At 47.8% G+C, this 17,781-nt stretch overlaps 1 protein-coding gene across 1 annotated transcript in view; it reads left to right on the forward strand.

Annotated features, from left to right (window-relative positions):
* The window catches only part of LOC110530822 (receptor-type tyrosine-protein phosphatase mu-like), a 403,267-nt gene that overhangs the window by 355,396 nt on the left and 30,090 nt on the right, over window positions 1-17,781 (forward strand). The window contains exons 16-17 of the mRNA XM_036986895.1: window positions 10,594-10,729; window positions 17,331-17,360. Coding sequence (XP_036842790.1) covers window positions 10,594-10,729; window positions 17,331-17,360 — 166 coding nt within the window. The remainder of the gene's footprint in view (window positions 1-10,593; window positions 10,730-17,330; window positions 17,361-17,781) is intronic.

Here is a 17,781-nt window from a genome sequence, read left to right on the forward strand (position 1 = left end):
TATGGTGACGCCTCCTACCTGTAGATCACCTGTCCTATGGTGAAGCATCCTAACAGTAGAACACCTGTTCTATGGTGACGCCTCCTACCTGTAGATCACCTGTTCTATGGTGAAGCATCCTAACAGTAGATCACCTGTCCTATGGTGAAGCATCCTAACAAGGTTTCAGTACATCCTCATTTAATGTGTTAAAGTGAATCCTTTTTTAATAAATATGTCTCATTATATATTCCATGAGCTTTTAGTGAGCTGTCCTGTAGCATTGACAGAAGGAAGCATATCGGCTATAATAATGTATTGTGTTCCTCGTGATATACGGTAGATCTAGCTGCATGTATCTGACACCAATATCCCTGTCTCTGTTCTCTGTTCTCTGTTCTCTGTGTGGACTGACAATCCTCCCGAGCGGCACAGCGGTCTAAGGCACTACGTCTCAGTGCTAGAGGTGTCACTACAGACACCCTGGTTCGAATCCAGGCTGTATCACAACCGGACGCGATCGGGAGTCCCGTAGGGCGGCGCACAATTGGCCCCAGCGTCGTCCGGGTTTGGCCCCGGCCGTCATTGTAAATAAGAATTTGTTTCTTAACTGGATTTGCCTTGTGGATAACATTTACAAACTTGGACCTAGTAGACATTTGTAGTTTCCCAACTCAACCAGGGATTCTCTCCGTATATATTTATCTCGTTCGCTCTTTCTCCTCTCTCCCTGTCAGACTAGTCTGTAGTTATCAGATTGTCCTGTTAAAAGGGAAAAAACCATTCAATCAGAGCAAGTTGATAGTGAATCCTTCACACCGGTGCTGTTTTCCTACCATTCTGAGTTAAACATCTATATTTGAATCTAATCAACGTATTAGATAGATGGAGAGAACATGTCAACCACACATACAGAGAGAGAGAGAGAGAGACAGAGAGAGAGAGACAGGGAGAGAGAGAGAGAGAGAGACAGAGAGAGAGAGAGAGAGAGAGACAGAGGGAGAGAGACAGAGAGAGAGAGATAGACAGGGAGAGAGAGAGAGAGAGAGACAGAGAGAGAGACAGAGAGAGAGACAGAGAGAGAGAGAGAGAGAGAGAGAGAGAGAGAGAGACAGAGAGAGAGAGAGACAGAGAGAGAGAATAAACCCAGTCAAGCAAAGATGTGTATCATAATGTCTCATTCATTATGTATCCAGAAGACAGCTGACATATAGACAGTTAGAATTCTAACTACGTGGTCGTTTTTTTCCTCAGACCCCGAGCCTGCGTCCCAAATTGCACCGCCTTTTCCCTATATAGTGCACTACTTTAGACCAGAGCCCTATGGGGCCCTATTCCCTATATAGTGCACTACTTTAGACCAGAGCCCTATGGGACCCTATTCCCTATATAGTGCACTACTATTGACCAGAGCCCTATGGGACCCTGTTCCCTATACAGTGCACTACTATTGACCAGAGCCCTATGGGACCCTATTCCCTATATAGTGCACTACTATTGACCAGAGCCCTATGGGACCCTATTCCCTATATAGTGCACTACTATAGACCAGAGCCCTATTCCCTATATAGTGCACTACTTTAGACCAGAGCCCTATGGGACCTTTCTCGTCCCGTATGTTAATTCAAGATAGACCCATAGACTGATAGTAGAGGTGGAGGTGAGCAGGAGAGTATACCATCACCCTAAACAGGCCCATATAGTGATATTTGGGGACTGGAGAATACTGTATAGTTACCCTAAACAGGCACACTTGCTAGGAGTATGGCGTCTGGTTTATTAAAGCTGTGGTTGGAAAAGACATCGACATTTTTTATGGAATGCTATTTGAGATAGAAGGTTCACTAGCCGTTTACAGGCCTATTTGAGAGACCTTGAACCCAAATGCAACCGCTATGGATGGAATGAAACAGGATGTTTTTCAACAGTGAACCAACCGTAGGCCTTAGAGATTTGACAGTGATTTAGTTGTCAACTACTGTATTTTCTGAAAGTATTAAGATCCTTTGCTAAAATTGATTCAATTGTGTGTGTGTGTGTGTGTGTGTGTGTGTGTGTGTGTGTGTGTGTCCCTCGTCAATCTACACACAATACTCCATAATAGCAAAGCAGAAAAATATGTTTTTTAATCATTTTTGCTCTGGGGCAGGTTTTCATCAAGGATCTCTCTTTACTTTGCTCTGTTCATGTTTGCTCCGATCCTTCCTGGTCTCCCTGATGCTGCCACCACCATCTTTGCTCCGATCCTTCCTGGTCTCCCTGATGCTGCCACCACCATCTTTGCTCCGATCCTTCCTGGTCTCCCTGATGCTGCCACCACCATCTTTGCTCCGATCCTTCCTGGTCTCCCTGATGCTGCCACCACCATCTTTGCTCCGATCCTTCCTGGTCTCCCTGATGCTGCCACCACCATCTTTGCTCCGATCCTTCCTGGTCTCCCTGATGCTGCCACCACCATCTTTGCTCCGATCCTTCCTGGTCTCCCTGATGCTGCCACCACCATCTTTGCTCCGATCCTTCCTGGTCTCCCTGATGCTGCCACCACCATCTTTGCTCCGATCCTTCCTGGTCTCACTGATGCTGCCACCACCATGCTTCACCACCAGACGTGACTCTTGGCATTCAGCCCAAAGAGTTTCATCTTGTTTTTTCATCAGACCAGTTTCATTAGGTGCCTTTTGGCAAACTCCAAGCGGGCTGTCATGTGCCTTTTCCTGAGTGTGGCCACTACCATAAATGCCTCATTGGTGGAGTGCTGCATAGATGGTTGTCCTTCTGGAAGTTTCTCCTATCTCCACAGAGGAACTCTACGGCTCTGTCAGTGTGACCATCGGGTTCTTGGTCACCTCCCTGACCAAGGCCCTTCTCCCCTGATTGCTCAGTTTGGCCAGGTGGCCAGCTCTAAGAAGAGTCTTGGTGGTTCCAAACTTCTTCCATTTAAGTATGATGGAGGCCACTGTGTTCTTGGGGACCTTCAATGCTTCAGAAATGTTTTGGTACCCTTCGGCAGATCTGTGCCTCGACACAATCCTGTCTCGGAGCTCTACGGACAATTCCTTCGACCTCATGGCTTGGTTTTTGCTCTGACACCCACTGTCAACTGTGGAACCTTATATTGACAGGTGTGTACCTTTCCAAATCATGTCCAATCAATTGAATTGACCACCGGTGGACTCCGATCAAGTTGTAGAAACATCTCAAGGATGATCAATGGGAAACAGGATGCACCTGAGCTCAATTTAGAGTCTCATAGCAAAGGGTCTGAATACTTATGTAAATAAGGTATTTCTGTTTTGTAACGTTTTTATAAATTAGGAAAAATGTCTGAAAAGCTGTTTTGCCTTTTGTCATTGTGGGGTATTGTGTTTTAATTAATACGATTAATTAGATTAATACGTTTCATTTGTATTTTTTATTTATTTAATCCATTTTTAGATTAAGGCTCTAACGTAACAAAAAAAATGTAAAAGGGGTCGGAATACATTCTGAAAGGCACCGTACATACAATATTAAAAGGTTAGGGATATGTCCTCCCTAAACGCAGTACGACCAGCTAAACAGAACATGGACAAGACCTATTAGACCATATCAATGTCGGTGGATCTAGTACCACTATTACACGATCACCACCTAGGACCACTGGGGATTTCACCTAGTTTAGTAAAATAGCTAGGCATATTAGTAATAAGTAACAGTAGGAGATATCTACTAATGTCTTCGACTGTTGTTGTATAGGAGAGGTCACCCATAAGCCTGTTGTTGTATAGGAGAGGTCACCCATAAGCCTGTTGTTGTATAGGAGAGGTCACCAGTAAGCCTGTTTGTCATGCGTAGATGTAATAGGTGGCAGGGAAGTCAGGCGCAGGAGAGTCAAATTGAGTGTAAAATGGAGTCTTTTAATGAAGTCCACGGAGTATGCTCCATAACACTAAATGTACATAAACATGGGTACAAGGACCCGACGCACACCTATACAACAATCACACTACACTGACAATAAAACAATCTCTGACAAAGACATGAGGGGAAACAGAGGGTTAAATACACAACAGGTAATGAATGGGATTGAAAACAGGTGTATGGGAAGACAAGACAAAACCAATGGAAAATGAAAAAAGGATCAATGATGGCTAGAAGACCGGTGACGTCGAACGCCGAGCACCGCCCGAACAAGGAGAGGCAACGACTTCGGCAGCAGTCGTGACAGTACCCCCCCCCTGACGCGCGGCTCCAGCTGCGCGTCGACACCGGCCTCGGGGACGACCCGGAGGGCGAGGTGCAGGGCGATCCGGATGGAGACGGTGGAATTCTGATAACATGGAAGGATCTAACACGTCCTCCACCGGAACCCAGCATCTCTCCTCCGGCCCGTACCCCTCCCAGTCCACGAGGTACTGAAGGCCCCTCGCCCGACGTCTCGAATCCAAAATGGATCGAACAGAGTACGCCGGAACCCCCTCGATGTCTAGAGGAGGCGGAGGAACATTACGCACTTCAGCCTCCTGGAGCGGGCCAGCCACCATCGGCCTGAGGAGAGACACATGGAACGAGGGGTTAATACGGTAATGAGTGGGTAGTTGTAACCTATAACATACCTCGTTCACTCTCCTCAGGACTTTAAACGGCCCCACAAACCGCGGACCCAGCTTCCGGCAGAGAAGGCGAAGGGGCAGGTTTCGGGTCGAGAGCCAGACCCTGTCCCCTGGTGCGAACACTGGGGCCTCACTGCGGCGACGGTCTGCGCCAATTTTCTGGCGCCTTATGGCACGCTGAAGGTGGACGTGGGCTGCCTCCCAGGTCTCCTCAGCGTGCCAAAACCAATTGTCCACCGCAGGGGCCTCGGTCTGGCTCTGATGCCAAGGAGCCAGAACCGGCTGATACCCTAATACACATTGAAAGGGAGTAAGGTTAGTGGAGGAGTGACGTAGCGAGTTCTGAGCCATCTCTGCCCAGGGCACGAACGTCGCCCACTCCCCCGGCCGATCCTGGCAATAAGACCGCAGAAACCTACCCACATCCTGGTTAACTCTCTCCACCTGCCCATTACTCTCGGGGTGAAAACCTGAGGTAAGACTAACCGAGATCCCCAGACGCTCCATGAACGCCTTCCAGACCCTTGATGTGAACTGGGGACCCCGATCAGACACTATATCCTCAGGCACCCCATAGTGCCGGAAAACGTGTGTAAACAGGGCCTCTGCAGTTTGTAAGGCCGTAGGGAGACCGGGCAAAGGGAGGAGACGACAGGACTTAGAAAACCGATCCACAACGACCAGGATCGTGGTGTAACCCTGTGAAGGTGGAAGATCGGTCAAAAAATCCACCGACAGGTGTGACCACGGCCGTTGAGGAACGGGTAGAGGTTGTAGCTTACCTCTGGGCAGGTGTCTAGGAGCCTTGCACTGGGCGCACACCGAGCAGGAAGAAACATAAATCCTCACGTCCTTAGCTAAAGTGGGCCACCAGTATCTCCCGTCAAGACAGCGCATCGTCCGACCTATCCCAGGATGACCAGAGGAGGGTGACGTGTGAGCCCAATATATCAATCGGTCGCGTACAGCAGACGGAACGTACAGACGACCAGCTGGACACTCAGGGGGAGAAGGCTCTGCACGTGACGCCCGCTCAATGTCCGCGTCCAGCTCCCACACTACTGGCGCCACCAAACACGAAGCTGGGAGTATGGGAGTGGGATCCATGGACCGCTCCTCTGTGTCATACAGCCGAGACAATGCGTCTGCCTTAACGTTCTGGGAGCCTGGTCTGTAAGAAAGAGTAAACACAAAACGAGTGAAAAACATGGCCCACCTTGCCTGGCGAGGATTCAATCTCTTTGCCTGCCGGATATACTCCAGATTGCGGTGGTCAGTCCAGATGAGAAAAGGGTGTTTAGCCCCCTCAAGCCAATGCCTCCACACCTTCAAAGCTTCTACGACAGCTAACAGCTCCCGGTTCAGCTCCCAAAAGCCCTGTTCGCCTCAGCCGACCACTGCAAGCGCACCGGGCCCCCCTTTAGCAGTGAGGTAATGGGAGCTGCCACCTGACCAAAACCCCGGATAAACCTCCGGTAGTAATTGGAAAACCCCAAAAAACGCTGCAACTCCTTTACCGTGGTTGGAGTCGGCCAATTACGCACGGCTGTAATGCGGTCGCTCTCCATCTCCACTCCTGAAGTGGAAATCCGATGCCCTAGGAAGGAGATGGATTGTTGGAAAAACAAGCATTTCTCAGACTTGACATATAGATCATGCTCCAACAGGCGACCAAGCACCCTGCGCACCAGGGACACATGCTCGGCGCGTGTAGCAGAGTATATCAGAATATCATCGATATACACCACTACACCCTGCCCGTGCAGGTCCCTGAAGATCTCATCTACAAATGATTGGAAAACTGATGGAGCATTCATCAACCCATATGGCATGACCAGGTACTCATAATGACCTGAGGTGGTGCTAAATGCCGTCTTCCACTCATCACCCTTCTTAATACGCACCAGATTGTACGCACTCCTGAGATCCAATTTTGTGAAAAAACGTGCCCCGTGCATTAACTCAATAATCGTATTGATCAGAGGTAGCGGGTAACTATATTTCACTGTGATTTTATTAAGACCTCGATAATCAACGCACGGGCGTAAACCGCCATCCTTTTTTTTCACAAAAAAGAAACTCGAAGAGACGGGTGAAATGGATGGCTGAATGAACCCCTGATGCAGGGATTCAGAGATATATGTCTCCATAGCCTCCATCTCCGCTTGCGACAGGGGATACACGTGACTCTTGGGATATGCAGCGTCTACCAGGAGATCTATCGCACAATCCCCCAGTCGATGGGGTGGTAATTGAGTCGCCTTCTTTTTACAGAAGGCGAGAGCCAAATCGGCATATTCGGGGGGAATGCGCACGGTGGAGACCTGGTCTGGACTTTCCACCGTAGTAGCACCAACGGAAACCCCTAAACACCTACCTGAGCATTCTCGCGACCACCCTGTGAGAGCCCTCTGTGGACAAGAAACAGTGGGGTTATGACAAACTAACCAGGGTAGGCCTAGCACCACAGAATACGCAGGAGAATCAATAAGGAAAAGACTAATCTTCTCCTTGTGACCCTCCTGCGTTATCATACACAAAGGTGCGGTTACCTCCCTGATAAACCCTGACCCTAATGGTCGACTATCTAAGGCATGAATAGGGAAAGGCATATCCACAGGAACAATAGGGATCCCTAAACTATGAGCTAGACTTTTATTAATGAAATTCCCAGCCGCACCCGAATCTACTAGCGCCTTATACTGGGAATGCAGTGAAAAGTCAGGAAAAGAGACAGAGACAAACATTAGTGCAGCAGAGGGCTCTGGATGAGAATGGTGCCTACTCACCTGGGGTGACGCCAGAATGCCCTGCCTGCCCTCTCTATTCCCAGAGGAACCAACCCGGCACCGACCAGCAGTGTGCTCTCTGCGACCTTGAATGGTGCTCGAGCGGGAACCCCCTCCGGTCTCCCTGCGCACCATCCCTCCCAATTCCATAGGTTCGGGAGAGAGGGTGCGGGAGGATGGAACAACCAGACCCCGATCTAGACGTCCACGAGTAGCCAGCATGTTGTCCAGCCTGATGGACATGTCCACCAGCTGGTCGAAGGTGAGGGTGGTGTCTCTACAGGCCAGCTCCCGACGGACGTCCTCGCGTAGACTACAACGGTAATGGTCGATCAGGGCCCTGTCGCTCCATCCAGCGCCGGCAGCCAAGGTCCTAAACTCCAAAGCAAAATCCTGTGCACTCCTCGTCTCCTGCCTCAGATGATAGAGAAGCTCACCCGCTGCTTTGCCTTCAGGTGGGTGATCGAATACTATCCGGAATTGGCGGGTGAACTCCTCAAAATGGTCCAGCGCCGCATCCTCCCTACTACACACAGCGCTGGCCCATTCCAGGGCTTTCCCGGTGAGGCATGAGACGAGGGCGTAACTCTTCTCACGGTCAGATGGTACTGGGGAGGCCGTGGCTAGATACAAGTTCAGTTTAAGGAGGAAACCCTGGCAGCCGGCAGTATCTCCGTTGTATCCCGTAGGTAGGGATAAATGGATCCTCGATTCCGGAGAGGAAAAATCGTTCACGGAAGATTCCGGTTGTGGTGGTGGTGGCGCTGGAGAAACTCCCTGTCTCTCCCAGCGATCCATTTTCATGGCAATGTGATCCATGACGGAGCTGATAACGTCAAGCTCCCTAGCTTGTTCCTGAACGCGTTCCTCCAGCTCCATGGGCATAGTGTCCTCTCCTGCTGACTTCATATATTTGGTCAGAGATTCTGTCATGCGTAGATGTAATAGGTGGCAGGGAAGTCAGGCGCAGTAGAGTCAAATTGAGTGTAAAATGGAGTCGTTTAATGAAGTCCACGGAGTATGCTCCATAACACTAAATGTACATAAACATGGGTACAAGGACCCGACGCACACCTATACAACAATCACACTACACTGACAATAAAACAATCTCTGACAAAGACATGAGGGGAAACAGAGGGTTAAATACACAACAGGTAATGAATGGGATTGAAAACAGGTGTATGGGAAGACAAGACAAAACCAATGGAAAATGAAAAAAGGATCAATGATGGCTAGAAGACCGGTGACGTCGAACGCCGAGCACCGCCCGAACAAGGAGAGGCAACGACTTCGGCAGCAGTCGTGACACTGTTGTTGTTTAGGAGAGGTCACCCATAAGCCTGTTGTACAGGAGAGGTCACCCATAAGCCTGTTGTTGTATAGGAGGGCCACCCATAAGCCTGTCTTATAGGAGAGGCCACCCATAAGCCCGTTGTTGTATAGGAGAGGTCACCCATATGCTGGTTGTTGTATAGGAGAGTTCACCCATAAGCCTCTTGTTGTTTAGGAGAGGTCACCCATAAGCCTGTTGTTGTATAGGAGGGCCACCCATAAGCCCGTTGTTGTATAGGAGAGTTCACCCATAAGCCTCTTGTTGTATAGGAGAGTTCACCCATAAGCCTCTTGTTGTTTAGGAGAGGCCACCCATAAGCCCGTTGTTGTATAGGAGAGGTCACCCATATGCTGGTTGTTGTATAGGAGAGTTCACCCATAAGCCTCTTGTTGTATAGGAGAGATCACCCATAAGTCTGTTGTTGTATAGGAGAGGCCACCCATAAGCCCGTTGTTGTATAGGAGAAGTCACCCATAAGCCTGTTGTATAGGAGAAGTCACCCATAAGCGAGTTTGTGCAGTTGTTAATGCTGTCTTGTTGTTGTTGTATAGGAGAGGCCACCCATAAGCCTGTTGTTTAGGAGAGGTCACCCATAAGCCTGTTGTTGTATAGGAGAGGCCACCCATAAGCCCGTTGTTGTATAGGAGAGGTCACCCATAAGCCCGTTGTTGTATAGGAGAGGTCACCCATAAGCCTGTTGTTGTATTGGAGAGGCCACCCATAAGCCCGTTGTTGTATAGGAGAGGTCACCCATAAGCCTGTTGTTGTATAGGAGAGGTCACCCATAAACCGGTGTTGTATAGGAGAGGTCACAGATAAGCCTGTTGTTGTATAGGAGAGGCCACCCATAAGCCTGTTGTTGTATAGGAGAGGTCACCCATAAGCCTGTCGTATAGGAGAGGCCACCCATAAGCCTGTTGTACAGGAGAGGTCACACATAAGCCTGTTGTTGTATAGGAGAGGCCACCCATAAGCCTGTTGTACAGGAGAGCTCACCCATAAGCCTGTTGTTGTATAGGAGAGATCACCCATAAGCATGTCGTATAGGAGAGGCCACTCATAAGCCCGTTGTTGTATAGGAGAGATCACCCATATGCTGGTTGTTGTATAGGAGAGGTCACCCATATGCTGGTTGTTGTATAGGAGAGGTCACCCATAAGCCTGTTGTTGTATAGGAGAGGCCACCCATAAGCCTGTTGTATTGGAGAGGTCACCCATAAGCCTGTTGTTGTATAGGAGAGATCACCCATAAGCCCGTTGTTGTATAGGAGAGGTCACCCATAAGCCTGTTGTTGTATAGGAGAGATCACCCATAAGCCTGTTGTTGTATAGGAGAGGTCACCCATAAGCCTGTTGTTGTATAGGAGAGGTCACCCATAAGCCTGTTGTTGTGTAGGAGAGGTCAACCATAAGCCTGTTGTATAGGAGAGGCCACCAATAAGCCTGTTGTATAGGAGAGGCCACCAATAAGCCTGTTGTATAGGAGAGGTCACCCATAAGCCTGTTTTTGCAGTTGTTAATGTTGTCTTGTTGTTGTATAGGAGAGGCCACCCATAAGCCTGTTTGTGTAGTTGTTAATGTTGTCTTGTTGTTGTTGTATAGGAGAGGCCACCCATAAGCCTGTTTTTGCAGTTGTTAATGTTGTCTTGTTGTTGTATAGGAGAGGCCACCCATAAGCCTGTTTGTGTAGTTGTTAATGTTGTCTTGTTGTTGTTGTATAGGAGAGGCCACCCATAAGCCTGTTTTTGCAGTTGTTAATGTTGTCTTGTTGTTGTATAGGAGAGGCCACCCATAAGCCTGTTTGTGCAAATTGTTAATGTTGTCTTGTTGTTGTATAGGAGAGGCCACCCATAAGCCTGTTTGTGCAAATTGTTAATGTTGTCTTGTTGTTGTATAGGAGAGGCCACCCATAAGCCAGTCGCTGTGGAGCCAGAGAAACAGACAGACAACACAGTGAAGATAACCGGCGTAATCGCTGGCATCCTCCTCTTTGTCATCATCTTCCTCGGAGTCATCCTCCTCCTGAAGAAAAGGTGAGCCATTTAGTAGAAGTTATATATTTTGTGTAACGATATATGTTGCTTTATGTTTCTACATGTCATGTGTCCTATATATTTAAAAATATATCCCCCAGTCTGTGTTGATGTTATTTTAATGTCGACAAACGCTGTTACACAGTGAGACAAACTGAAGAAGCCAAACATTTACAACACGGGGTGCATTTCGACAGCATGATCGTTTACAATTGTAATCTGGAAGAAGTTTTTTAATTTTTTTATATTTTTTTTTATGAGTCTCTTCCCCTGTTTTCTCTCCCTAAAGCACAGCAGTGTTGTCAGCGTTGTCAGCGCAAAACGTAAATAATGAATTGGATGATGTTGTTGATACGCTACATTACGTCTGTTTACAGCTATGAGAAACAGTTTGCTGTGAAAGATGAATGTCTCCACGGCCCAATCATACAAGACGCACCACCCCGTTCAATGACACTGGTTCGGAGACGGGAGGGAAAGGGAAAATATTTTGGAGGAATATAGAAGGGAAGATTAGAGAATAGGAGATTAGAAGGAAATAATGATGAAAGGCTGAAAGAGAGAAGGGGAAGGAAGAGAGGGAGGAGAGAGAGAGGGAATACAGAGGGGAGTAGAAGAGAAAGAGAGAACAGAGAGGAGAGAGAGAGGGAATAGAGAGCCTTCCTATAACCATGTATTGTAGCTTCAGGCTAAGTTTACATTAGCCCCAGTCCCTATTCTCTATGACACCCAGTAGCTTCAGGCTAAGTTTACATTATCCCCAGCCCCTGTTCTCCATGACACCCAGTAGCTTCAGGCTAAGTTTACATTATCCCCAGCCCCTGTTCTCCATGACACCCAGTAGCTTCAGGCTAAGTTTACATTATCCCCAGCCCCTGTTCTCCATGTCACCCAGTAGCTTCAGGCTAAGTTTACATTATCCCCAGCCCCTGTTCTCCAAGTCACCCAGTAGCTTCAGGCTAAGTTTACATTATCCCCAGCCCCTGTTCTCCATGTCACCCAGTAGCTTCAGGCTAAGTTTACATTATTCCCAGCCCCTGTTCTCCATGTCACCAAGTAGCTTTAAGCTAAGTTTCCATTATCCCCACCCCCTGTTCTTCATGACACCCAGTAGCTTCAGGCTAAGTTTACATTATCCCCAGCCCCTGTTCTCCATGTCAACCAGGCCTGAAATAACACACTGTCACTTTATTTATGTGTGCTGTAGATACGTTGGGTGTGCTCTTATCTGTGTCCCAAAATGGCATCATACTCCCTATACAGTGACTAGAAGTAGTGCAGTAGTATGTATTGAATAGGGGGCCATTTGATAGCTGCATTCAATATCTGGACCAAAGGGAACGGAAAGGGGAGGGGGGAAACAGGCCTGTTTTTCAATCCAACTCTTATTTTCTGGTCTTTCTCATTGTAACTTTCAGTTTGAGTTAGAGTTATTTAAGGTTAGTTAGAGTTAGTAAAGGTAATGGAGTTGGGGGGGGTAGATGGAGTGGTAGATGGGGTGGTAGATGCTAGTTCCTTGTTAATGGAGGTGGGGGGGGTAGATGCTAGTCCCTTGGTATTGGAGGTGGGGGGTAGATGGAGGGGTAGATGGAGTGGTAGATGGAGTGGTAGATGGAGTGGTAGATCTTAGTCCCTTGGTATTGGAGGTGGGGGGGTAGATGGAGTGGTAGATGCTAGTTCCTTGGAATTGGAGGTGGGGGGTAGATGGAGTGGTAGATGCTAGTCCCTTGGTATTGGAGGTGGGGGGGTAGATGGAGTGGTAGATGGAGTGGTAGATCTTAGTCCCTTGGTATTGGAGGTGGGGGTAGATAGAGTGGTAGATGCTAGTTCCTTGGTATTGGAGGTTGGGGTTAGATGGAGTGGAAGATGCTAGTCCCTTGGTATTGGAGGTGGGGGGGGGGGGGTAGATGGAGTGGTAGATGGAGTGGTAGATGGAGTGGTAAATGCTAGTCCCTTGGTATTGGAGGTGGGGGTAGATGGGGTGGTAGATGCTAGTCCCTTGGTATTGGAGGTGGGGGTAGATGGGGTGGTAGAAGCTACTTCCTTGGTATTGGAGGTGGGGGGGTAGATGGAGTGGTAGATGCTAGTTCCTTGGTATTGGAGGTGGGGGTAGATGGGGTGGTAGAAGCTAATTCCTTGGTATTGGAGGTGGGGGGGTAGATGGAGTGGTAGATGCTAGTTCCTTGGTATTGGAGGTGGGGGTAGATGGGGTGGTAGAAGCTAATTCCTTGGTATTGGAGGTGGGTGGGTAGATGGAGTGGTAGATGCTAGTTCCTTGGTATTGGAGGTGGGGGTAGATGGGGTGGTAGATGTTAATTCCTTGGTATTGGAGGTGGGAGTAGTAGATGGAGTGGTAGATGCTAGTTCCTTGGTATTGGAGGTGGGAGTAGTAGATGGTAGATGGGGTGGTAGATGGAGGGGTAGATGCTAGTTCCTTGGTATTGGAGGTGGGAGTAGTAGATGGAGTGGTAGATGCTAGTTCCTTGGTATTGGAGGTGGGAGTAGTAGATGGAGTGGTAGATGTTAATTCCTTGGTATTGGAGGTGGGAGTAGTAGATGGAGTGGTAGATGTTAATTCCTTGGTATTGGAGGTGGGGGTAGATGGGGTGGTAGATGCTAGTCCCTTGGTATTGGAGGTGGGAGTAGTAGATGGAGTGGTAGATGGGGTGGTAGATGCTAGTCCCTTGGTATTGGAGGTGGGAGTAGTAGATGGAGTGGTAGATGGGGTGGTAGATGCTAGTTCCTTGGTATTGGAGGTGGGAGTAGTAGATGGAGTGGTTGATGCTAGTTCCTTGGTATTGGAGGTGGGAGTAGTAGATGGAGTGGTAGATGGGGTGGTAGATGCTAGTTCCTTGGTATTGGAGGTGGGAGTGGTAGATGGGGTGGTAGATGCTAGTTCCTTGGTATTGGCGGTGGGAGTAGTAGATGGAGTGGTAGATGGGGTGGTAGATAATAGTTCCTTGGTATTGGAGGTGGGAGTAGTAGATGGAGTGGTAGATGCTAGTTCCTTGGTATTGGACGTGGGAGTAGTAGATGGAGTGGTAGATGGGGTGGTAGATGCTAGTTCCTTGGTATTGGAGGTGGGAGTAGTAGATGGAGTGGTAGATGCTAGTTCCTTGGTATTGGAGGTGGGAGTGGTAGATGGAGTGGTAGATGGAGATGCTAGTTCCTTGGTATTGGAGGTGGGAGTGGTAGATGGGGTGGTAGATGCTAGTCCCTTGGTAATGGAGGTGGGGGGTAGATGGGGTGGTAGATGCTAGTTCCTTGGTATTGGAGGTGGGAGTAGTAGATGGAGTGGTAGATGGAGTGGTAGATGCTAATTCCTTGGTATTGGAGGTGGGAGTAGTAGATGGAGTGGTAGATGGGGTGGTAGATGCTAGTTCCTTGTTAATGGAGGTGGGGGGGTAGATGCTAGTTCCTTGGTATTGAAGGTGGGGGGTAGATGGAGTGGTAGATGGAGTGGTAGATGGAGGGGTAGATGGGGTGGTAGATGCTAGTTCCTTGGTATTGGAGGTGGGAGTAGTAGATGGAGTGGTAGATGCTAGTTCCTTGGTATTGGAGGTGGGGGGTAGACAGAGTGTTAGATGCGAGTTCCTTGGTAATGGAGGTGGGGGGGTAGATGGAGTGGTAGATGCTAGTCCCTTGGTATTGGAGGTGGGGGGGTAGATGGAGTGGTAGATGCTAGTTCCTTGGTATTGGAGGTGGGGGGTAGATGGAGTGGTAGATCTTAGTTCCTTGGTATTGGAAGTGGGGGGTAGATGGAGTGGTAGATGGAGTGGTAGATGGAGTGGTAGATGCTAGTTCCTTGGTATTGGAGGTGGGGGGTAGATGGAGTGGTAGATCTTAGTTCCTTGGTATCAGAGGTGGGAGTGGTAGTTGCTAGCTCCTTGGTAATGGAGCCTGTTTAAACTGACGTTTTTCGAGACCTATACTTGGTTTTTACCAGTAATGTACCATTTGACGTTTTGTACAGTGTGATATTCCGTATGGCGTGTGCAAACAAACAGCTATTTAACTGAATTATTTCCGGTGTGACCTAATCAAATGAGACAGGAAGTGGGAGATGATTTAATTGGATCCATTTGATTTCATTTGCATTAATTATATCCGATTTACAGCCGTGTTAAAGACATTCTAAGTTCCGATTTGGAACTAACTCTTGGAGGTCAAATCCATAGAATCAGGAATTTATCCTAATGTCTTCACACAAATATATGTTACATGATGTCTGTCGGGGCAGGTTGTTATGGAAACCTGGCTTGGTGAATACATCGACTAGCTCTTACAACATGACCCAGTACATTAACTATATTCCGAATATGGATGTATGTTTTTTATGTACGAAGAGGCAGCGCAAATATATATGACATATGTCCGTTATTAAACATGTCTTAGACAGAACCGGATGTGTGTGTACATCAGCTAACCGGTTGTGTGTGTACATCAGCTAACAGGATGTGTATGTACATCAGCTAACAGGAAGTGTGTGTACATCAGCTAACAGGAAGTGTGTGTACATCAGCTAACAGGAAGTGTGTGTACATCAGCTAACCGGGTGTGTGTGTACATCAGCTAACCGGTTGTGTGTGTACATCAGCTAACAGGATGTGTGTGTACATCAGCTAACAGGAAGTGTGTGTACATCAGCTAACAGGAAGTGTGTGTACATCAGCTAACAGGATGTGTGTGTACATCAGCTAACCGGTTGTGCGTGTACATCAGCTAACCGGTTGTGCGTGTACATCAGCTAACCGGTTGTGTGTGTACATCAGCTAACAGGATGTGTATGTACATCAGCTAACAGGAAGTGTGTGTACATCAGCTAACAGGAAGTGTGTGTACATCAGCTAACCGGTTGTGTGTGTACATCAGCTAACAGGATGTGTGTGTACATCAGCTAACCGGTTGTGCGTGTACATCAGCTAACCGGTTGTGTGTGTACATCAGCTAACCAGTTGTGTGTGTACATCAGCTAACAGGATGTGTGTGTACATCAGCTAACCGGTTGTGCGTGTACATCAGCTAACCGGTTGTGTGTGTACATCAGCTAACCGGTTGTGTGTGTACATCAGCTAACAGGATGTGTGTGTACATCAGCTAACAGGAAGTGTGTGTACATCAGCTAACAGGAAGTGTGTGTACATCAGCTAACCGGTTGTGTGTGTACATCAGCTAACCGGTTGTGTGTGTACATCAGCTAACAGGAAGTGTGTGTACATCAGCTAACAGGAAGTGTGTGTACATCAGCTAACCGGTTGTGTGTGTACATCAGCTAACCGGTTGTGTGTGTACATCAACTAACAGGATGTGTGTGTACATCAGCTAACAGGAAGTGTGTGTACATCAGCTAACCGGTTGTGTGTGTACATCAGCTAACAGGAAGTGTGTGTACATCAGCTAACCGGTTGTGTGTGTACATCAACTAACAGGATGTGTGTGTACATCAGCTAACAGGAAGTGTGTGTACATCAGCTAACAGGAAGTGTGTGTACATCAGCTAACAGGAAGTGTGTGTACATCAGCTAACCGGTTGTGTGTGTACATCAGCTAACCGGTTGTGTGTGTACATCAGCTAACAGGATGTGTGTGTACATCAGCTAACAGGAAGTGTGTGTACATCAGCTAACAGGAAGTGTGTGTACATCAGCTAACCGGTTGTGTGTGTACATCAGCTAACCGGTTGTGTGTGTACATCAGCTAACAGGAAGTGTGTGTACATCAGCTAACAGGAAGTGTGTGTACATCAGCTAACCGGTTGTGTGTGTACATCAGCTAACCGGTTGTGTGTGTACATCAACTAACAGGATGTGTGTGTACATCAGCTAACAGGAAGTGTGTGTACATCAGCTAACCGGTTGTGTGTGTACATCAGCTAACAGGAAGTGTGTGTACATCAGCTAACCGGTTGTGTGTGTACATCAACTAACAGGATGTGTGTGTACATCAGCTAACAGGAAGTGTGTGTACATCAGCTAACAGGAAGTGTGTGTACATCAGCTAACAGGAAGTGTGTGTACATCAGCTAACCGGTTGTGTGTGTACATCAGCTAACAGGAAGTGTGTGTACATCAGCTAACAGGAAGTGTGTGTACATCAGCTAACAGGAAGTGTGTGTACATCAGCTAACAGGAAGTGTGTGTACATCAGCTAACAGGATGTGATTTCTCAACATGACCTGTACTCCAATTGTATTTAATAACAACTAGCTTTCAAAAAGAGAACGAATCTGTGGAAAGAATCGGCACACATTACACGCCACTTCAAGCTATAACCTTGTTCTGCACGTTCACTAGTCTGCCTTTCATGTATGCCTGCCTGCCTGCCTGCCTGCCTGCCTGCCTGCCTGCCTGCCTGCCTGCCAGCCTGCCTGCCTGCCTGCCTGCCTGCCTGCCTGCCTGCCACCATATGGTTTTTGTCCATTTTATCTATTTTTTCAAACATTAATGTATTTGTACTTTTTCTTTCCTTCATTCCATATCCCCCCCCCCCCCCCCCCCCCGTTCCTCCGTCCTCCACTGCTTATAACCTACCACCACCTCACCTAACCACGTACCACCTCACCTACCACGTACCACCTCACCTACCACGTACCACTGGGCAGAAGAACCTACCACTCCTACACTTACTACCTGTAAGTAAACACTGCAACATAACAGTCTTGGTGCTTTTGCTTTTGCTCTTCTGTCGTTGAGACTGGAACCGTGTCGTTCGTCTCGCCCCGCAGACCTGAGTCAAGTACACATTTCAAATATTTCAACTGCATTTTCGTTTTAATATCCCCTGTACAATAGAACCGATGCAATTGTCATCAAAGCACCTTAGTGTTTTACATGAGACGAACCGTAGTCGTTCTCCTCTCTAACCTGGCTGTTAGAGGCCTCCTTTTAGTTTCAACGTTATGATCAAATTCATGTCACACTATGTGTATAAATGATTTAACTAATTAAAGAGGAGCAGTGAAAACAATATAACAATATACACAAGGGGGTGTGGAGGCTATATACAGGGTATTACGGTACAGAGTCAATGTGGAGGCTATATACAGGGTATTA

The sequence above is a fragment of the Oncorhynchus mykiss genome, chromosome 8 (genome assembly GCF_013265735.2).
Source record: "Oncorhynchus mykiss isolate Arlee chromosome 8, USDA_OmykA_1.1, whole genome shotgun sequence".
Classification (NCBI taxonomy): domain Eukaryota; kingdom Metazoa; phylum Chordata; class Actinopteri; order Salmoniformes; family Salmonidae; genus Oncorhynchus; species Oncorhynchus mykiss.